The following is a 23,524-nucleotide window of genomic DNA, read 5'->3' on the forward strand; positions in this document are numbered from 1 at the left end:
TTAATATGGAAGAATGTGAGCTTTTCTATTTAAAATATTTCCTTCATGATTTTAAACTTCCAAATTTAAAAGCTAACTTTGTGGGTGCTCTGTGGTATCACCAAGCAAGTGAAACAGTTTTTCCAGAATATTTAACTAAAATTTAAATAGTACACTAATTTGTCATTCATTTATCATATTAACTTTCATATTTCATACTTAGGAAATTATATTCCAAAAAATCTTTCTAAGCTCTTGAAAATCTATAGTATTCATTACCAAAATGAAGTTGTGATTTTGCCAGCTGGTTCCCAAAATCAGTCTGTGACCAGTCAGTTTTAAACTAATAAGCAGAATGAGTACAAAAAGTGGGACAAATTGTTAATGCCACTGTGTTATAGTTAGTAGTAGAACAATACCAGTGATTGTTTAGAAGATTTTATATTTGTATTACTAATTGTATCTCATAAAAGCGTTTCTGTTGTATGTTTTTTTACCTGTTGTAAAAAAAATAAAAAATTTTTTAAAAAGCTTAGAACAATCCTTAAATATTTACAAAATGTGTTTCAACATTCATATTTCACCACATCTTAAAGAAACATGAAATTCAATTTATAGCTTAAACAGGAACTCCTCCAAACAGCCTCCTTTCTCTAATTCCAATGGTTCAATCCTCAAATTACCACGTGTTTTACATATACATTGGCAGAATAACTTCTGATCTCGCTCTCCTAATGTAGGATCAAGACACTGTTCATAAGACACTCAAGAAAGTGCTTTTGCAATATCACAAACTTATTTTCTTAAGTTTGTACTAGCAGCAAAAGTATTGAGCTTCCAGCTGTATGGAGCCCTGTAGCACTCTCTACAGAGAGGGTCCTGATTCCCAGCAACTTAGCTGTGAGTGCAGGCGCGGAAGGGTCTTAAAGTGGCGTGAGTTACATTAACCTGAGTATCATAGTAAGTAAAAATTTATCCTAACGTCTTTGGGGCGGGAGGGGTTTTTAGCAACATTGGGGCTGGTTGCAGAAACAACCCCTCTCCTGCCTTCCAGACACTGAGGAAAGTATTCTTGTTCTCTTCATATACCAAGGGAATGGTGGGAAAAGTCTTTGCTAGAGAGCATGTGTTGTCACTTGATATTCAGCACAGGCAGCTAGGATTTAAACCCTCCCTGATCTTGAGACAGAGAACTTTACCCAAAAGATGGGACTGAGTTCAGATTTCAGATACATTAATCACTCATCATTGCTTAGATTGATGAAAGTATCTTTTCCCTCTGTTAATAATTAAAAGGGAAAAAAATTCTTTGTTAATGCTGTATTTTTCTGTCCAAACAGGTTGAAACAGTTCCTCAGGCTACAGTGAAGACTGGATTACAGAAAGGTGAGTTAATATTATAATGTTGCTTTGCATTTCCTTGATTAAAACCAATTTTTAAGAATTATTTGTACTTCATGTATTTTTGTCTGTCTCTGTAAATCATTGTTGTTGCTCTTCAGTGTGAAATTGCAGTATTCCCCAGTGTTCGTGTGTGTGTGTGACTTTTAGAGTTGATCTTATTCTGTACCTCCACGTGAAAAGTCTTACTTGTTTTGGTAAATTGGAGAACACCACGTAGACTTGATACTGTTTCCAACTTTTCTCCATAAGATTCTGGGGTTTCACTGGCTTATAAACTAGGGATGTGACGAATCCACTTTTTTTGGTATTCGACTGAATACCGAATAGTAGCTATTCATGTTTGTCAAACATGGACTATGACAAATCAGACAAGACAAGCTGATTGAAAAAATCTTGCCACATTTATTTTTACAGTGCTGTAAAATCTTTTTGTAAATTAAAATGATTCATAGCATTTATGGCCACTATTAGATGACCTTATGCGAATCTATTTGAGATATGCACAAAGTTTAAGAAAGCTTAAACTTATATCTGTATTTTCTGTGTGCAATTTGACTACAGTACAAACTCCATAGCATGATTCGTGCGTTTTTGGTGAGATCAAACTGTATTTAATACCTGTAGTTTACTCTGGGCAAATTGCATTATTTAAAAATAAAATAAAACAACAGCCTCTCTGCATTCTCGGGGAGAAGTCTGCAGCGATGGTCTCCGTGGAGATCCTCAGCAGAACTGAACAGCCTCTCGGAGGGAACACTGCTTGGCGGAGCTCCAAGAAAAGACATCGCGATCGCTGCGAGATTAGGAGGCCTGATTGCGTTGTGTTTCCACCATTCCACAGGGTCGGCGGACCGGGGAGTGCAGGGCTCTGTCAGATTCAGTGACAGCTCCGTCTCCGCAGCGATTGAGGAAACTGTGGACTGAGATTCCTGTACAATTTCATCCCAGAAACTCCAGACTTGTAGTCTCCATGCAAGATTTCTTTGTCGGCGGCTTGATAAACAGTTTCTTTGTTTTCGATTTTGATTTCGCCAATCATCATTATTGGCATTTTCCTGCCTGGTTTCTTCTTCAAGACTCTGAACAATTGCTTTAACAGTCAAATGATTTTTTTTTTCGGTTTGAGCTGGATGGGTACAGCTTAAATCATGGGTCCAGCCTAAAAACCACCATTTAACTTACACTGATCAATTTCAACATGGACTGTTTTTGGTTTTTTGTTTTTAAATAAAGCATCATTAATGCACATCTGCAGGGGTTTGCCAAACAGCCCAAACTGTATACATTACAATCATTAAAAGTTCTTATTTTTTTTAATATTAGTGCCGTTATCATGGAGAACAGCATGACAGCTGTCTTTGGCAGTCTGTCATTTTTCTAGCATTTTCAGAAACTCATCGGAAATGGCGGTACCTGTGTTTCCCTTCGAAAGCCTCTCAGTACAGCACTCCTGTTCCTCTGTTAAAACTCCTTGTTAATCCAGTGATCTTTTAGGCCAAGGAAATATTTTGTGATGGTGTTCTGGGTCCATACACCAGCAATGAAGGAGATAGATTTGTGTACTTGTGTTTTTTAATCAGCATTAACATGGGCAGGCACCCTCATTTATAGATGTCAGGAAACATTCAGTGAAAAACTTGTAGAATGGGATGTGATAACGAGGTTCCAGTAATCTGAGCAGTCTAACGAGGCCCACCTCCTCCACCACAGAACGTGGCTATGTTCCAAGTGCTACTCTCACTCAGCCTGTTGCGGATCTTCATGGCCTCAGGAGACTTGTTTCTCCATGGGCTCTTCTGGACTGCACACTTCCACCATAGCTTGCTGGGCTGATCTAGATGTCTGTTTGTTGTATGGAAATTTGGGGGGAAAAAAATCCAAAACACAAACTGTGGGTTGAAATATTAACCGTCTCCTTGGTTCCTTGGTATTCACCGTGCCTGATCTGCACATTTCATCGTGGCTGTTTCTGTATAGCCTATACTGCATTAGCCCAAGAGATTGTTGCTTTGTAACTTTTTGCACTATTGTTTTGGCTGGATTTGTATTACACACAGTTTTAAAAAAAAAAAAATTCCACACTATTCTCTGCCTTTTTTTTCCTATTTATTTCTTCCCGCACAAATTCCACATAGAGGCTTTCCCATCCAGCTCTACGTGATTTGGCTGCACTTGAACACTGATTGTCCATTTACAACCCTCAGCAATGTGCCTTCTAAATGGCATGACATATGTAGATGTGCTGCAGCGCTTGTTAATGGTCACAATAAATGCCACTTCACCAAGGAAGTCTCAGATGAACAATTATGAACATCCAAATTTTATTGGGGGGCAATAATCAACTGAATTGCAAAATTTGGGGGAAAATGGCACTATCCGTGTACGAATCGAATACAAATCAAAGATTTGTCACATCCCTAATAAAAACAAGATGGAGATGTCTCTGCAACCATATTTGTAAGCTACACAGTGTGTTGGGTTTTATGTCTTCCCCCTCCAAATTGAATGGTTCTTTGAATTGCTCCAAATCCATCAGCTATCCTGCAATTTTCATAGAATTGATTTTTAGGTTGGAACGTGGGCTCTGTTGACTGAAAATAGCTTTAGAGAGGAGAACTGAATTAAATGTTTTGATAGAGCGGTTGTAAATTAAATCAGTCACTACCAGGAAGGTCAGAAGTTCTGAAGTTTTGACTCATTATTTCAGTGTTCCAAAGAGAGCTATGCTTTTTCCACACTAAAGATGAGTTTGAGAAAAGAAAATATTCTCCCACACACAAAAAAATTAAAACAAACCTTAAGTACTATTTTAGGATTAATTTCAGTGTGTTGTATTAAGGTGCCAGCGAGATTTCAGATTCCTGTAAACCTCTAAAGAAAAGGAGTCGCGCCTCAACTGATGTAGAAATGACTAGTTCAGCATACAGAGACACATCTGACTCCGATTCTAGAGGACTGAGTGACCTGCAGGTAAATATGTGCAAGGGTCTGGACAAAGTGTTCTTTCTTGAACATAATGCTTTTGCCTTATTTATTTGGGGAAATCAGGACATTTTAAAAATACTCAGAAAAAAATCACTTTGTTTATTTTGAGCGTCTTAATTCTTTTGCTCTCATGTTATATAACAAAACTATAGTTTGTTTGTAATTTTAACTACAGTTTTTCCCAAAACAGCAGACCTATGATATCTGTGGATTTTGGAAAGAAAGGAAGGAAAAAAAAGGTGGTTGTGTCAAGATCTAATGTTTGAGCAAGTCTTACTAGGATTTTCATAGCATCTTATCTTGGAGGGAATTTTCATTTTGTTTTTCTTAAAAATGCTATGTTTTCTATGTAGGTAGGCTTTGGAAAGCAAGTAGATAGCCCTTCAGCTACTGCAGATGCAGACGTTTCTGATGTGCAGTCCATGGATTCAAGTTTGTCAAGAAGAGGCACTGGAATGAGTAAGAAGGACACTGTATGTCAGGTAGGCAGGTAACTGGTGCTATGGCTTGAAATAATTGCTATTATATTCTGCCAGTAATAGACTTAACTCCTGTTGAAGAGGATAATATGTTTCCAAATTATTGTGATATTACTTTAAAGCTACAGATATAAAACCTCTTTGTGGTTCTTTTTTTCCCTTTCTGAGTTGGAATACTTACCCACATGCCAATCTTTAGTGTGATATACTATTATTAATTGGAAGTAAATGGCAGATGACTGATTGGAAAAACTTTCTTAAATTCAAAATTTTAAAGTAATAACTTTCTCAGTGTATTTTTACCATTCTTGAAAAAATACTGCTTTGCCCTGTGAAGAAAAGTTAAATATGCAGATCCCAAAGAAGGAATCCTAAAAGATCAAGTATGACTTTAAACTTTATACCATATTGTATCTGGAAATACTGTAATTGTCTAGTTCTCTGGTTCTCAAAGTGAAGGCCAAGGACAAACAATATCAGCATCTTCTGGATACATATTAGAAATGCACATTCTTGGGGCCCCCGCCAGACCTACTGAATCACAGTCTGTGGGTGAGGGACCCAGTAATTTGTGTTTAACAAGCCACCCATGTGGTCTTGATGTTTGCCAGAGTTTGAGAACCATTGCTTTTTGCCATATTACAGATTTGTGAAAGCCCTGGTGACTCTCTGATTCCTTGTGAGGGAGAGTGCTGCAAACACTTTCACCTGGAGTGCCTGGGATTGACATCACTTCCTGATAGCAAGTTCATCTGCATGGAATGTAAAACTGGTAAGATGACTTATTTCGATAGTCATGAAAAGATGAATGGGATTGTGCCAGGAATGTGCACTGACAACCTCTCCTAGGACATCTTGTTCCCATCACTTTTATTAGCCCTCCTCCTCTCTTCCCAAAGGTATTTCAACAAATTAAGATTTGGCTTCAAGATTTAAAAAGTAGTTAAAATTTCCTCCTACTGGTGCCTTCTACCATAAAACCTGTCAAATTACCAAGATGAATTTGTGTTTTATCTAAAGAGTTATACAAAGTATGTTAATTGAGTTATTTTTCAGATGGATTTGAGATTTTGGGGGCTCAATAAATTGGTTTAAAGTTCTTTAAGAGACTGGAAGAAGTATCAGGGCATAACCACAGTGATTATATTTCTAGTGGAAATTTGGAGCTACTGGAAATCATTTTTTAAACTTGGGATTCACCATTTATTTCTTATCTCACTGTACATAGACTACCACCTACTAAAATAATTTGTAGAGAAATAAATATGCTAGTTTATATTTCTTCTCTCTGTAGCCATAATTCTGGTTAATATCATGGAAAGCAAGTCGTAGTTGTTTAATCTGTAACAACATGGCAAATTAAAAATAACTGGAGATGACATGGTGGTGCTTCTAGGAACCATGTTGATGTGTTTTTTGTTTTGTTTTGCTTTGTTTTAGCTATGAGGAACTAAGCCGATTGGATAGCAAGTGTACATGATATGCTGATCTTACCTTTGACTCTTTATTATTTTTCTACTCCTTCTTTTCCTTTTATTTGGATTCTTACAGATATTTATTTTATCTTTTCTTATTTGATTGTATGCCTCCTAAAATCTTTCAGACAAAAAGTTAGTAATTTTTTTTTTTTTTTTTTGAGACAGAGTCTCACTCTGTCGCCCAGGCTGGAGTGCAGTGGCGCGATCTAGGCTCACTGCAAGCTCCGCCTCCCAGGTTCAGGCCATTCTCCTGCCTCAGCCTCCCGAGTAGCTAGGACTACAGGTGCCTGCCACCACGCCTGGCTAATTTTTTGTATTTTTAGTAGAGACGGGGTTTCACCATGTTAGCCAGGATGGTCTCAATTTCCTGACCTCGTGATCGGCCCGCCTTGGCCTCCCAAGTAATTTTTTTTTTTAACTGAACACTGACTTACTAAATGTTAGGTGCTACAAGTACTAAGCATTTTCTCCTGCTATTTCATTTGATCCATGATGAGATAGGTACTATTATGATTTCCATTATGCAGAAGGAGAAACAGGATTAGAGAGTTTAGTAGCTTCCCCAAAGTCACAAAGGTAGCCCATGATGACTCTGTGATTTAAACCCAGGCAGCTGGACTCCAGATTTATTTTTTCTTTACCATGGTCTTCTACTGCCCTGGTGAATAGGATGGACATCACAAGTCATATGTCATATATCCCAATACACACTCATTCACATACATACACACACACATGTACATAAACTAAGCTATGGAAGCTGTTTAGAACATATAACTTAAAATTTTCCCCTTATAAAATATTTTATTCATCACATTTAGACTCTGCAGTAAAACTTGTGAACAGTTTGCCAACTGGCAGCCCCGGGGTCATATTATCTGCACATCGTTTTATTTGGCCTTCAGAATGCATTTTCATTTTTGAACACGGATAGAGCATGTAATCCTGGCTCCTCACATTCCCCATTATTCCTTTTTCTAAAATTCAGTCATTCCAGTCACTTATATATGCTGCCTGGCCCCTTTAAGCATTCAAGTATTGTATTAGGGACTTCTTGCATTGCTATAAAGAAATATCTGAGACTGGGTAATTTATAAAGAAAAGACGTTTAAGTGGCTCACAATTCTGCAGGCTGTATAGGAAGGATAGTGCCAGTATCTGCTTGGCTTCTGAGGAGGCCTCAGGAAACTTACAATCATGGCAGAAGGCAAAGTGGGAGTAGGCACTTCAAATGGCAAAAGCAGGAGCAAGAGAGAGAGTTGAGGGAGAGGGCCACAATTTTTAAATGACCAGATTTCACAAGCACCCACTGACTGTCGCAAAGACAGCACCAAGCCATGTGGGATCCACCTCCATGATCCATACACCTCCCACCAGACCTCACTTCCAACATTGGGGATTATATTTCAACGGGAGATTTGGGTGGGGACAAATATCCAAAGTATATCAAGTATGCAATCCCTGATTTAAGATATTGATAGGAAGGACCATATATCTCAGTATTAAAACACTCTTAGGGCTTCTCTCCTAACTCTAGAATCCAGGAGAATTCTTCCAACAGAGGCTAGGTGTATTTAATTTGGTACACATCTATTAGAAAATTTAAGAGGGAAATTTGCTTTAAAAACAGTTAAGTATGGGATGTTATCAGTAAGCATGAAAAAAATTTTTTAATAAAAAACAGTTGGGTAGAACAAAGTCAGAGGACTCACATTTCCTCATTTGAAAGTATACTACAAAGCTACAGAAGTCAAAACAGTGTGATACTGGTATAAAGACAGACATATAGACCAATGGCATAGAAAGCCCAGAAGTAAGCACTTGCATATACGGTCAAATGATTTTTGATAAGGTTGTGAAGACTAGTCAGTGGAAAAAAAGACAGTCTTTCCAACAAATGATGCTGGAAGAGTTGGATATATGCCTGTAAAAGAATGAAGTTGGACCCTTACCCAACAGCATAAACAAAATTAATTCAAGATGAATCAAAGACCAAGATGTAAGAGCTAAACCTATAAAACTCTTGGAAGAAAACATTGCATAGAGGAAAAGCTTCATGACAATGGATTTGGCAGTGATTTCGTATACATGACACCAAAGGCACAGGCAACAAAAGGAAAAACAGACAAATTGTACTTCATCAAAATTAAAAACTTTTGTACACCAAAGGGTCTTATCAACATAATGTAAAGGCAACCCTCAGAATGGGAGAAAATATTTGCAAATTACATATCTGATAAAGCATTAATACCCAGAATATATAGAGAACGCCTTCAACTCAGCAATAAAAAACTAAACAACTCAAGCCAGGTGTGGTGGCTTATGCCTGTAATACCGGCACTTTGGGAGGCTGAGTTGGGCGGATCACCTGAGGTCAAGAGTTTAAGACCAGCCTGACCAACATGGAGAAACCCCATCTCTACTAAAAATACAAAATTAGCTGGGCATGGTAGCACATGCCTATAATTCCAGCTACTCTGGAAGCTGAGGCAGGAGAATCGTTGAACCTGGGAGGCAGAGGTTGCAGTGAGCCGAGATCATTCCATTGCACTCCAGCCTGGGCAACAAGAGCAAAACTCCATCTCAAAAAAACAAAAACAAAAAACGAAACAATTCAAAATTGGGCAAAGATCTTGAGCAGATAGTTCTCCAAAGAAGATAGGCAGATGGCCAATATACACATGAAAATATGCTCTATATAATGAGTAATCAGGGGGCCAGGTGCAATGGCTCATGCCTGTAATCCTAGCACATTGGGGAGCCAAAGCAGGTGGATCTCTTTGAGCTCAGGAGTTTGAGACCAGCCTGGGCAACATGGTGAAACCCTGTCTCTATTAAAAAAAAAAAAAAAAGTAATCAGGGAAATGCAAATCAAAGCCACAATGAGATGCCACTTGATACCCATTAGAATGAATAGTATCAAAAAAAAAAAGAAAGAAAAAAGAAAACAACATGTTGGCTTAACTATGGAGAAATTGGAACCCTTGTGCATTGTTGGTGGGGATATAAAATGGTGTAGTGGCTGTTGAAAACCCAATGATGGTTTCTTAAAAAATTAAACAGAATAACAAATGATCAAGCAATTTCACTCTGGGTATATACCCAAAAGAACTGAAAGAAGGGGCCAGGCGTAGTGTCTCACACCTGTAATCCAAGGATTTTGGGAAGCCAAGACGAGCGGATTGCTTGAGTCCAGGTGTTCAAGACCATCCTGGGCAACATGGTAAAACCTCATCTCTACCAAAAAAAAAAAAAAAGTTAGCCTGGCATGGTGGCGCGTGCCCATAGTCCCAAATACTCAGGAGGCTGAGGTGAGAGAATCACCTGAGCCCAGGAAGTCAAGACTGTGGTGAACTGTAATGGCATCACTCCACTCCAGCCTGGGCAACCAGAGTGAGACTCTCTCTCAAAAAAAAAAAAGGACTCCAACAGATATTTGTACTGTCATATTCATATTCATAGCAACATTATTCACAGTAGTCAGAAGGTAGAAACAACCCAAATGTCCATTGATGGATGAATAAACAAAATGTAGTATGTACCTACAATGGAATATTATTCAGCCTTAAAAATAAATTCTGATACATGTCATAACATGGATGAACCTTGAGGACTTTATGCTGAGTGAAATAGGCCAGGTATAAAAGGCCAACAAATATTGTATGATTGCATTTATATGAATTACTTGGAATAGTCAAATTCTTAGAACAGTAGTCACCAGGGTTGTAGGGGAGGTGAGATGAGGAGTTCTTTAATGGGTACCAAGTTTCAGTATGGGATGATGAAAATGTTCTGGAGGCAGATAGTGGTAACAATGTGAATGTACTTAATGCTACTGAACCGTACACTTAAAAATGGTTAAAGTGTTAAATTTTATGTTATATATATTTTACCACAATTATTAAAAAAATTAAGTGCTTTTAATTAATGACATGAAAATTAGTTTGGTACCTATTTGGTACACTTCTAACATATTAGAAGTGAGAACTGTGATTCTTCAAACCATTGTTTAAGGTCATTTAGGCAATTTTCCTTTGTTTACAAAAGATAAACACTTCACATGTAAGAGTATTGCAGGTACATACCTAATATGTTCTTATACTACCACTTTCTATTATTTAAGTCAAACGTGATTTCTGGAAAGAAAGCATCTTTATTTGCCCTTTTGAATAAAATGTACGATAGAATAAGTCTCCAAAAAGAGTTCTGTAACAGATAGTTTTACTTATTCTGTTTTTCCCCACTTCCCCCATGGTCCTTGACTCTGGACCGATGGACTGACTTCTTTTTTTTGGTCCCATTGCCCAGGCTGAAGTGCAGTGGTGCAGTCTCAGCTCCCTGCAGCCTCGACCTCCCAGGGTCAGGTGATCCTCCCACCCCAGCCTCCTGATCAGCTGTAGGGACTACAGGCACGCAGCACCATGCCCAGCTAGCTTTTTAATTATTTATTTATTTATTTATTTATTGAGACAGATTTTTGCTCTGTCGCCCTGGCGGAGTGCAGTGGCGCAATCTCAGCTCACTGCAACCTCCACCTCCTAGATTCAAGTGATTCTTGTGCCTCAGCCTCCCGTGTAGCTGGGATTACAAGCACATACCACCACACCCGACTAATTTTTGTATTTTTAGTAGAGCCAGGGTTTTGCCATGTTGGCCAGGCTAGCCCCGAACTCCTGACCTCAAGTGATCCACCTGCCTTGGCCTCGCAGAGTGCTGGGATTACAGGTGTGAGCCACTGTGCCCAGCCTCCAGCTAGTTTTTTGGTTTTGTTTTGTTTTTTTTTTTTTAGTAGAGAGACAGGTTTACCATGTTGCCCAGGCTGGTCTCGAACTCCCATACTCAAGCAAGGCACCCACCTTGGCCTCCCAAAGTGCTGGGATTACAGGCATGTGTCACTGTGCCTAGCCACTGACTGACTTGTTCTTAATGAAGGCCATTTCCTAGTGAAAAGGAAGAGTATGGACTCACATGTTAGAGCTCTAACCTAAGTCTTAAAGGAGTTTGATAGTTCAGCTCTCTGTTAGCATAACACTTGCACTAGTTTTAACTATTTTCATTTATATTAGGCTTATTTTGATCATTACATAAATGAAGGCTTATTTTATATTTTCTTGAGAGAGGTTCTTGCTCTGTCGCCCAGGCTGGAGTGCAGTGGCATGATCATAGCTCACTGCAGCCTCGAGCTCCTGGGCTCAATCCTCCCACCTCAGCCTCCTGAGCAGGTGGAACCACAGGCACATACCACCACACCTGCCTAATTTTTTAATTTTTTTGTAGAGATGGGGTCTTATTGTATTGCTCAGGCTGGTCTTGAACTCCTGGGCTCAAGTGATCCTCCCGCCTCAGCCTCCCAAAGGGCTGGGATTACAGGCATGAGCCACTGTGACCATCTGAAGTCCTATTTTATTTTTACAGAGAGTAGTTTATTTATTAAACCAATCTGTGAAGTCAAACTTCCTACCTTTCAAATAAATTTTTTTAATTTTTAAAACTTTTAAAAGTTATTTTAAAATATATAATTACCTTCATATCTATATACATGGTAAAATGTACTTTATTGGCCTTAACCATGTGGTGAAAAAATGTACTTTGAAATTACATATTTACAATGGGACCAAAAAAAAAAACCCACCTTACTGTACTTTATTTCTGCAAGACAATTTAAAAAGTGAACATCACAGTTTCAACTACTCATTTTAAGGAACTTTTATAATTCAGCAAATTTGTAAAGATTGGGTACTTCCAGAATCAAAGAACAATAATGCAATTCACCTAACTTTCTGTAAAAAAGCAAAACTATCCCTTATATTTTTTCCTTCAGATTTTTAGTAGACATTATAAGAAAAGTGGATAAAAGACTTGAACACTTTCGAAAGATGATATCCAGATGACCAATAAACATTTGACAAGTTTGTTGTTATAATTTGCAGTTCTTTGCTTAAACATTTCTTTCTGTATCTTTATTGACTCTTGTGAATTATCTGTTTATGTGTCTTATCCATTTATGTTTTGTGGTGTTAAAAGTATTCTTATCATTTGTTAATATTTTAAATTTATTTCTAATTACACAAGTAAAACATAACCACATTGTTTTGAAAATATTATAATTACTGTTCTTGCTGATGTTACCCTCGATCATCAGTCTTAATCCTAGGCCCTTACTTAGTTCCAGTCCTGACAACCATTGTCAGTTTGACGTGTAGCCCTGTAAACCTTTGTGTGTGTCTGTGTGTGTGTGTTTTAGTACAAATCTGTCATACCATTGTTCTGTCGGAGCTCTTCTTATGTCAATACAGATGCATTCTATTTAATTGCTGCATAGTGCCCTAGTATACATATAGTCATAGTTTATTTAACTCTTCCCCTATCGAAGGACACTTGAGTTACTTTCACTTGTTTGCAATTACAAACAAATGTTTCAGGCAACATCCTTTAACATTTACTCTCAGTCTTCCCCAATGTAGTTATTGAGAAATTGAATTTCTAGGCAGAAAGTGAATGTACTTTTATTTTAATGGATATTGCCCAGTTGCCTTCTAAGGTAGCTGCTTCCAACTTAAACCCCTGCCAGCCCCCTACACCCTTATCAATAATTGGTATTATCACTGTAGTCCCAATTACTCTGGATTCTGGGGCATGAGAATCACTTGAACTTAGGAGGCAAAGGTTGCAGTGAGCCAGGATCACACAACTGTACTCCAGTCTGGGTGACAGAGCGAGACTCTGTCTCAAAAATAATAATTGGTATTATCAAACTCTTTAAGTTTTTTTGTATTTATTTATTTATTTTTTTTTTTGAGACGGTGTCTCGCTCTGTCACCCAGGCTGGAGTGCGGTGGCGCGATTTCGGCTCACTGCAGGTTCCACCTCCCGGGTTGACGCCATTCTCCTGCCTCTGCCTCCCGAGTAGCTGCGACTACAGGCGCCCGCCACCACACCCGGCTAATTTTTTTGTATTTTTAGTAGAGACGGGGTTTCACCTTGTTAGCCAGGACAGTCTTGATCTCCTGACCTTGTGATCCACCCGCCTTGGCCTCCCAAAGTGCTGGGATTACAGACGTGAGCCACCGCGCCCGGCCGTTTTTTTCTGTTTTATAACTGGTTTCAGTTACTGATTACTAGTGAAGATGAACATATTTTAATTTTCTTTTGCCTATTTGTCTTTATGTAAATTGCCCATTTACATCCTCTGTCCACTTTTACATTAGGCTGCTTTGGTTTTTTTCTATATTGATTTGTAGTTTGTAAGTCTTATTCCATTATCTTTGCTTATATATGTTGTGTGCATTTTCTCCATATGTAAACTGTTTATACAACAAAACATAATCTTTTGTCATTTTTGTTGCATATTTCCCTATATCTGTTTGTCTTTTACTTGTTTCTTCTTTTTTTCCTGTTTAGTTTTTTCATATTTGGCATTATTTTCCTCCTTGAACATTGGACATATTCACCATTGGAGCCATCTGGGCCTAAATTTTTTTTTGTTGGAAGATTTCCAATTATAGTTTCAATTTCTTTTAATAGTTTACAGAACTATTCATATGTCCTGTTTATTTTTGTGCCATTGTTCGTAAGTTCTTTTTTTCTAGGAATCTGTCCATTCATCTAAATTTTCAAATTTATTAGCAAAAATATAGTGATATCCTTTTACTATCTTTTTAATGTTTGTAGGATTGGTAGTGATGTTCCATTTTTCATATCTGATATTAATATTAGGATCTTTCTCCTTTTTTTATTATTCTTACCAGAGGTATCAGTTTTATTATTCTTTTTCAAAGAACTAGGTTTTGTTAATTCTCCCTGGCGAATGTTGATTTCACTTCATTCTTGACGAATATTTTCACTGGGTATAGAATTCTGGTTTGGTAATTATTTTCTTTCAGCCCTTTGAAGATATCATTCTATTGTTTTTTTGGCTTCCATTTTTCTCTTTCAGTCAGCTCTGTTTGAAAGTAATTGTCTTTTTTGTGGATAATTTGAATATTTTCTTTATCCTTGATTTTCTATAGTTCGAATAAGATACGTCTAGCTGTAATTTTCTTTTTTATTAGGATTTTGAGTTTTCATTTTATGTATATTTTGCACATAGAAATAATCAGTGATTATCTAATGGAATCTGTCTTTCCTTTGGTAATTTATTTATTCTATGTGAGGAAAACTTTGCTGCTGTCTGCTACCAGATGTTAAACAAATTCTGTTCTGGCTTTTCTATGGAATCAGTTTTGGAGATCTAAATTGTTTTTAGTATTCTGTCTCCAAATTGATAATCAATTATTCTAGCAAAATTTAAAACATAATTTTAATTTAGCATTTATTTTAAATTTTTTTTGTGCATTAAATTCTTAAGTATAGTAATAGAGTCTGTTTTAGGAGTAGCTGTTTGATGTCTGTAGCTGCTTCTACTTGAATATGCTTTAGTCAATTTTATTTAATTTGTATTCCTCACCAATTTTCCAGGGCAGCACCCATGTTTTTCGTGTAAAGTGTCTGGTAAAGATGTGAAGCGTTGTTCTGTTGGTGCTTGTGGGAAATTTTATCATGAAGCCTGTGTCCGCAAATTCCCCACTGCCATCTTTGAATCAAAAGGATTCCGCTGTCCTCAGCACTGCTGCTCTGCCTGCTCTATGGAGAAAGATATCCACAAAGCAAGTAAAGGTAAAACAGCTGAAGAAGGAGACAAAGATTTTTGTTTTAAGGGCAGTGGCAAATAACATTATCAAGCATATATTACAAACAACATAAGGCATTCTCCTTCTGTGTATCTCTAGCTTTAACAGTTCAGCCACAGTACATACACAGTACATGTTAAGTAGAGATTACATTCTAAATTCAGACCATGAGAAGAAAATTCCATGTGTTCAAAATACCCTTGAAAGTCCTTCAGGTAGGTGCCATATTGGATACCACCGTCTCTGCAGCATTGGAACAAATAATTTTTTCTTTGGATGATCTCTAAGTGACTATTAGGCTTACATTTAGGGGCCATATAGCATAGGATGACAGAGCCAGACTAGGGAAGAAAAAAATGCTTTCCATCTACTGTAACTAGGATCTCAGAGGGACCCAAAAAAGCCCAACTCCAGAAACTTATTTTTATGTCCTGCTGATGCCTTATTAGATTCCTTTTTGACTTGTCTTTAAACAGGCCGCATGATGAGATGTTTAAGATGTCCAGTTGCCTATCACTCTGGAGATGCTTGCATTGCGGCCGGAAGCATGTTAGTATCCTCCTACATTCTCATCTGTAGTAATCATTCCAAACGGAGCAGTAATTCTTCTGCTGTAAATGTAGGCTTTTGTTTCGTTTGTGCCAGAGGTGAGTGTCTGACTTTTCTCTTCATTTATTTTTGAGGTCATTGGCATATTTCTCCATTAACATAGAGTCTCAGCATTGGGAAAGAACTCAGGCCATCTAGTAGAATCTCCTACCCAGTGCAGAATTCCACTGTAATATATCCCTGAGAGAGATGAACATTTCCAGTAACTTTTATAATGCTAGATGTCCAAAGTGTTAGAATACTAATTCTTCCATAAGTTAAGCTAAAATCTGCATTTCTAAAAATAACAGAATTATAGTTAAGTTCTTAGTTTTTCTGTTTGGAGCATTAAAAGATTAATCTTTTCCCTTCTGCAAACAACTCTTCTATTCAGAGTAGCTCCTTCCCATTTCATAATCTTAAACCAGAACTTTCAACTGATTGAGATTTCACTTGGAAGGCAAAACTAGCACATCCATTTTTCAGTTGTTTATGCTGTATTTTATCATAATGTTTTGGTCTGGCATTGAGGAGGGCCTGATGGGACACAGCCAAGGCAGCATATGTGGTGGTTTTAGTTCAGAGCCAGCCATGTGGGCTTTCTTGTTGCCAGCTGTTGATGTTTAAGTACACCAAGAGATTGATCAACTAAAAACAATACTGTAGCCCTACAGGGGTCAGTGAACTTGGGTTCGTGATAAATATAAAATCAAACTTCTTTAGTTGAATGTTATACAGAATATCTGGCTTTATCTCAAGCCATATTATAATAAAACTTTTTTGGTACTCAGTAAGCATTATAAAAACTAACTAATATCCCTAAATATTGCTTTGGTTTGTTTTTAAGTGCAAAGTTTTCTGACTTTCCCTCTGAACTATTCTCAAGGCCTCTAAGGCCCATCATGCTTGTTAGATTCTATTTAGACCATACTGAACATGAAAGTGGTTTTTGTTTGGTTGGTTGGTTTTGCTTTAGGAGACAGTTATTTTAATTTGGTGAAAGTACTATAACAACTTTTTAAAATAGAATTTAGGTAGTATGATAGATCTTAGGTGGTTTTGCTTTTGTATCTCTCATGAAAACATTACTTGGAGGTAGGCAGTAAAAGATTAAATAAATTGTAGTCCTTTGTGGAGTAGCTAGCAGGGTCTGTAGTAGACACTACTTTCTGTTTGCCTGTTTTATAAGCACATGTGACTGTCTGCCTTTGGAGCAGGAAGTACTGTGTCTTTCTTAACTACAGCAGTGTCAAATGTATCCTGCTCTGAAACCTGGCTGGTATCATGGAGGAGTAGGTCTGAAATGTTTCCTGCTATATGGTAACAGGTGGGCAAATAATAAATAAAAAGGTGTCACTCATTGCCTTTCCCATCTCTGCATTCCTAAGAAAGTAATGATTAGAAGAAAAAATTATTGTATTATCAGTTGAATGTTTAGCTTTAGAGTCTTTTAAACGGATGAATGGCAGTGATAACATAAAGTCTCTTATTGCTTTGCAAACTCTATGCTACCATTGCTGGGCACTGACATTTCCTGTCAGTGTATAAGCATGCATAATTTAGCCCGCATTTTAATATCAAGTTTATAACTATTATGTTGGCTTATGTTGGGGCACATTCTGAATCAAATGCCATCAGTAGATTAATTAATATTCTCTTTTGCTCTACTTCATTCAATAATTGGGATACCTTTAAAATAGGTATTTTCAGGCTGGGCACAGTAGGTCACGCCTGTAATCCCAACACTTGGGAGGCTGAGGCAGGAGGATTGCTTAAGGCCAGGAGTTCAGGACCAGTTTGGGCAACATAGCAAGACCCCATCTCTACAAAACATAAAGGAATTAGCCAAGCATGGTGGTGTGTGCCTGTGGTCCCAGCTACTCGAGAGGCTGAGGAGGGAGGATCACTTGACCCCAGGAGTTCAAGACTGCAGTGAGTTGTGAAACAAAATATAGTATTTTCAATTTAGGACAGCTAGAAAATTGTACACTTATAGAAACTCTAGCCACTTGGTTAAATTTAACTTACATAACTTGATTAAAATTCTGAGAATAATGTAAGTGGAGGGAAAACCCATGTTTAACAACAGAATCTGTATTTACATCTTAACAATTTGACAGTTATTCTGGAATATTTACTGAATTTAAATGCCTGTTTAAGCAAAATTATTTAATTCCCACATATTTTAACTGTGAAACTTTGTACGGTAAACATAACCTTCATTTTATTTTCTAGCATTTGACAAAGACTTACTCTAAATAGATCAGATGCTGGGAAGGCTTAAATCAAAAGTCTTTCAGAAGTAAATAATATGTGTTCTTCTATAAGTATTTATAAAGGTCACCTTTTTTAAGGAGACATAACTGTAATAAATCCACACACAGAAAGGAGCACTTTAATCATTTCTGTTTGGGTATTAGAAAACTTAGCTTGTTTTGCTTGTTTCTTGCCTTATACAGAATTTTTCCCTCCACATAGATTTTCTCTTAGTTCTTGGTTATTGGGTGTTTAAAATCATTAAGCTATTTCTTAAGGACTACAATGTCTAGAAATATTTTTTGAAATGTTTCAGGGTTTGACATCACTCCTCTTCCACATGCCACCTAATCGTGGAGTCACAAGAAGTGTGCGGACATTTTTCAGTGTAGTGCATATTCTTTAGCATCTCCTTTCATCTTAGAGGGTTGTGTAAAATAAGTTACTTAACATTCTGTGCCTTTCTTTGTAATGGTAATTTTAAATGGGTAATGTAGGCTGGAGTTTTCTTTTCATTTTAACAGTAAATAATAGCAATTTATTTTGCATATGTAAGTCAAACTTTACTAAACATTATCTGAATGAATTGCCACAGTTTCCCTAAGAAGTTCTCTCTCCATAGTATACAGGTGAGAACACTGAAACCCAGATTAAATAATTTACCTAATGACACACAAGTTGTTAAATGGAGGGACTAGTATTTGTACTTAATCCTTCTTATTTCAAAGCCCATATTCTTTTACACTACTCCATCTCCCTCTATTAAATGTACAAAGTTCATTTCAACATTATATAACTTTTTTTTTTTGAGACAGAGTTTTGCTCTTGTTGCCCAGGCTGGAGTGCAATGGTGCAGTCTCAGCTCACTGCAACCTCTGCCTTCTGGGTTCAAGCGATTCTCCTGCCTCAGCCTCCCAAGTAGCTGGGATTACAGGCATGTGCCACCACGCCTGGCTAATTCTTTTGTATTTTTAGTAGAGATGGGGTTTTTCCATGTTGGTCAGGCTAGTCTCAAACTCCCGACCTCAGCTGATCCACCTGTCTCGGCCTCCCAAAGTGCTGGGATTACAGGCGTGAGCCACCATGCCCAGCCTATATAACTTTTATTAGAAGACTCTGGCTGAGCACCATGGCTCATGCCTGTAATTCCAGCATTTTGAGATGCTGAGGTGGGAGGATTGCTTGAGCCCAGGAATTCAAGACCAGCCTGGGCAACATAGCAAGACCTCATCTCTACAAAAAAATCAAAAACATAGCCAGGCATGGGGACAAATGGCTGTAGTCCTAGCTACTTGGGAGGTTGAGGTGGTAGGATCACTCGAGCCCAGGAGGTTGAGGCTGCAGTGAGCTGTGATCTGCCACTGGACTCTAGCCTGGGTGAAAGAGCGAGACCCTGTCTCAAAAAAACAAAACAAAAAGAAGATTGTCATATTGTTAGTAATTTCAAGTTCCATTCTGTTATTTAGGTCAGAGATATTTCTTGAATTTGTCTCAGTGTAGAGTATGAAGACAATGCCCACAGAAAAAAGTAAATGGTAATTTCCCTCCCCTTCAAAATGATCTCTAAATAAAACTGCTGCCGTAATTTGTATTGTAAATCCTACATCATTATACACTGATCCAGTAACCAAGATAGAGGATAGAGAAATGTCCCCTGGTCTCACAGTTGCCTAGGTTTAGGAGTGGCTTATAGCTACATCATGAATTAACTGGGGGAGGGGTAAGGGAAAGAAGAGGGAACCACAGGTAGCTTTAGTGTTTTCCTCCAAGTAGCATAGCTGTAATTGGTAGATCAAAAAGATTGTTTTTATTAACGCTTAAGTTGGTAATCATTTTATATTGTGGCAGGGAAAAAATGAAAATGTTTGCATTATCTCAGTAAAGTTCAGGAAATTATGGCTCCTTTAAAATCATGTACCAGGCCTGGCACAGTGGCTCATGCCTGTAATCCCAACATTTTGGAAGACCAAGGTGGGAGGATTACTTAAGGCTAGAAGTTAGAGACCAGCCTGGGCACAAAAGCTATTATAGACCCCATCTCTACAAAAAAATTTAAAAATTAGCCTGGTGTGGTGGCATGTATCTGTAGTCCCAGCTACTCGGGAGGCTGAGGCCAGAGGATTGCTAGAGCCCAGAAATTCAAAGGTGCAATGAGCCATGATCACACCACTACCCTCCAGCCTGAGTGACAGAGCAAGACTCTGTCTCAAAAAAAATAAAATATAATATAAAATGAAATAAAACATGTACCATATTGATAGAGAAGAGTTTCATTATCTGGCAGAGAAAGTTAGGATTTCTTTGAGTATGTCTGAAGATATGAATGGAAAAAAGGAGAGACTTCCATTCTGCATTAAAGTGCTACTTGATATATTGAAGGTAGATCAGGGTCTACTTATGTAAATGATTCTTATTTCTATCTCATTACATGATATATAATATCATTTTGTTCTTTGGGTTGTCGTCATTGTACATCCAAATACGAAGCAGTGTAGCTTTGTTTTCCCTAAGGGGTTTTCTGTATGATGTCAAGTGTTTATATCTTCAAATTATTTGAAGTTTTCTTCTGCAGAATTTAGGTTTCTATAATATATAGGGATAAGGAATTGAGTAGTTCAGACTCCCTTTGAAAACTGTAGAAAACCTTTCTGTCAGATCTTTCTTTTTTCTTCATATTCTCATTTTCGCCCTCCCCACCCCAGCTTTGAAGCATACATAATAGGTGTTGGTTTATTTTTTCCTCATGGAATCATGGGTAGTTTCATTGCAGCTCATCTCTTTCTGTTTGTTTCGTATAGGGCTGATAGTTCAGGACCATTCAGACCCCATGTTCAGTTCATATGCCTATAAGTCCCACTACCTACTGAATGAATCAAATCGTGCTGAGTTGATGAAATTACCTATGATTCCTTCTTCGTCAGCTTCCAAAAAGAAATGTGAGAAAGGTAATAATCAAAATAGTTTCTCTTGCTTTTATTTTTGCATTTCCTATTTTTTTCTCTTTCAATATAGGGGGGAAATGTATGCCTGTCAAGCACCATCTGTTGCTTTTGGTAAATTCTGCCTTGGTGGTTGTGACTGTTTCTTCATATGGCTGCACAATTATTAAAAAGGGCTTAAAATAATTCCATTGTTGCACATTTTTACATACTCTTCCCTTGAATAAATTTTTACACATTCCATATTTATAAGTTATTAAAATAGGAAGACTAGGATTTTGGTCAGTATAAATATAGAATCATGTTCTAAATGTTCTTTCTCTTTTTCCTGGTGTGAAACTATCATTCAAGTTGGAATAGAAAAGATAGGGTATAATTTGTTACTAACTTTCAACTAAATAACAAGGTAGGTTATTAAAAGAGGGAAACTAAGATACGGATACTTGAAAGTTTGCTTTTAGAATATGTTCTGTCATTGGGCTTCTTAAATGTTTGGTTAAGATGCTATGAAAACTAGTTGCCCTTCCCTTAGGAGACATTGGTGGGAAGCTGGTTGGGGAGAATACCTCTAATACTGGATGCTGGAAGGCAGCCCAGCTGAATTGCTGATGGATAATTATCCACACAGTACCAAGAGCTAAATGGATATTTCTGTTCTCCCAGTTAATTTAACCTATGGAAGAAAACTTTATATTGTGTTTAGTTTTCCATAGCCTACCTGTTATAAAAATGATTTAACAATGATGTATTATTTGGGGAGTTATTATCCCACTGGGAAAAATAAATGAGCTTGAAAGGTGAGGGCCTTTTCCTGTGTACATTCCCATTATGATCTGGGGCCAAGTTCAGAATCTTTAAAGAAAACTTCATTCATAACTAATATACTCTATTAGTTATGAATAGAGTATACACACACACACACACACACACACACACACACACACACACACACAGTAGGTGTATTTGAAATGGGCTTTTGAAAAAATTCTTTGTGTTGCCTGTTTGATGTATCTTTGCTCTTTGTCAGACATCTGAAGTGGCAACTCATGACTAAAAGAAAGTGAGACTAAGCAAGTCGATTGGAACATATTAGAAGTATTGGAGAGAGTACTGGCTTTTTTGTCTGTTTTCTGCAGTCAGATTATATCACCTTATTGATTCATACTGCCTACTTCCAAAACAAAAAAATGAACATAGGTTTGACTTACTCCATAATTATTCTGCCTGAGACATTTTAGGAAATGCTTTATTTTCTTGCTGGTACCTATATAAAATTAGATTAATTCAATTGTTGCTTACTTTGTTTTCAGTACTCAGTATTAACTTTGACATGAATTGAAATTATTTTGAGCCCTCTGTTTGCTTAACTTGAACCATATCTTACTTCTCTTATATCCTAGTTTTCTTGGCATAGCACCAAGGTGGACCATTCATATTTTTTTTTTATTTCCCTTGTGTATTTTAAGCATCTTTATCATGACGATTTTCTCTGATGATTCTGGCTCTGTATTTCCTCTGAAATAAGACTTAAAATTAAGAACTATTCCATAATGTTAAAAATGGCCAGCCTGACTTTTCTAGGTCAGTACTAATAATCACATGTCCTCTAAAGCTGTTTGCAGACTTTTCTCCCTGCTGGTCATTCCTTTCTGATGGGAAAAAAAAAAAATGAATAATCTCATTTTACTTTAAATTTATAGACGAATTCCCTCCCTAAGTGTAGAGCACTTGGGCATCTGATCTCTAGGTTGGTAAATTGAATCAATTAATCTATACTGAGATGTAGTCCCAGAAAAAAAATCTTGATGATTGAAGTAAAAGCTTTTAAGCAGAGGAAATATAGTGATTTAATTCATCATGGGTTGTATATGGATTTTCTTTTTGTTTTTATGTTAATCAGAAGTTTGAAAATTTATAGGAAGACAAGATTTTCTGGAAAATTGGTAGCAAGCCCTCAGAAGGTTGGAGCATGTGATTTGATAAAGTTGCATAGAGGGCTCTTACCCTTTTGCTTACGAGACTTTAAATCTTCGTACACTCATGGGTTATAGACCTGACTTTCCAATGAAAAGATCAATTTTTTTCAATAAATATTTGTCTTTATTATATTTCATCTTCAGTGGTTAACATTCGCTGTCACGTATTGAAATACATATTAGAAATACCTAATTTCCTCCCAGAATTTCATATTTCTTAGCATTTACAACTATTTTGTTTGCCACACCTGTTTTGGTCTCAATCCAGAGAGTATTTTGTGTATCTAAAAGGAAAGAGTTTTGATAGGGAACTTGGAATTAGCTCCTTGCATATGGTACTTCATTCTATACTGATAACTACTTAATTTTATGCTATAAAGCAGTGGTTCTCAATATGAAGTCAGAAGAGACTTATGTAAACAAAATTTTTCAACTATGTTTAATATTTCAGAAAATCTAACAATTACACATTTGTACAGAATCAAACTGCATGAGTTTTTAAAATTTGGCTATGATTTTAACAATTTAATGGGATAATACTAGTTTTGTTATTGGGATCAGAATCTCTGATTGGCAGTTATATATTTCTTTGGTTAATAAAAATCGGAGAAATTGTTACTTTTAAAATGCAGATTTTGGCCAGGCATGGTGGCTCACGCCTTTAATCCCAACAGTTTGGGAGGCTGAGGCAGGAGGATTGCTTGAGGCCAGGAGTTCAAGACCAGCCTGGGCAAGATAGAGCCCGTCTCAAAATATATTCTCTGTATATGT

The 23,524-nt window shown here is 37.2% G+C and overlaps 1 protein-coding gene across 8 annotated transcripts in view; it reads left to right on the forward strand.

Annotated features, from left to right (window-relative positions):
* NSD3 (nuclear receptor binding SET domain protein 3) overlaps positions 1 to 23,524 on the forward strand; it is a 112,688-nt gene that overhangs the window by 62,193 nt on the left and 26,971 nt on the right. For 5 of the 8 annotated variants that reach the window (XM_019032151.4, XM_019032148.4, XM_019032152.4 and 2 more), the window contains exons 9-15: positions 1,320 to 1,365; positions 4,223 to 4,353; positions 4,722 to 4,850; positions 5,493 to 5,619; positions 14,783 to 14,980; positions 15,471 to 15,641; positions 20,637 to 20,783. In XM_019032151.4, the coding sequence (XP_018887696.1) occupies positions 1,320 to 1,365; positions 4,223 to 4,353; positions 4,722 to 4,850; positions 5,493 to 5,619; positions 14,783 to 14,980; positions 15,471 to 15,641; positions 20,637 to 20,783 (949 nt within the window). Of the gene's footprint in view, positions 1 to 1,319; positions 1,366 to 2,224; positions 3,468 to 4,222; positions 4,354 to 4,721; positions 4,851 to 5,492; positions 5,620 to 14,782; positions 14,981 to 15,470; positions 15,642 to 20,636; positions 20,784 to 23,524 lie in introns of those variants that run through there. The other 3 variants (XM_063709338.1, XM_019032154.4, XM_019032155.4) reach the window with 2 other exon arrangements.

The sequence above is a fragment of the Gorilla gorilla genome, chromosome 7 (genome assembly GCF_029281585.2).
Source record: "Gorilla gorilla gorilla isolate KB3781 chromosome 7, NHGRI_mGorGor1-v2.1_pri, whole genome shotgun sequence".
Classification (NCBI taxonomy): domain Eukaryota; kingdom Metazoa; phylum Chordata; class Mammalia; order Primates; family Hominidae; genus Gorilla; species Gorilla gorilla.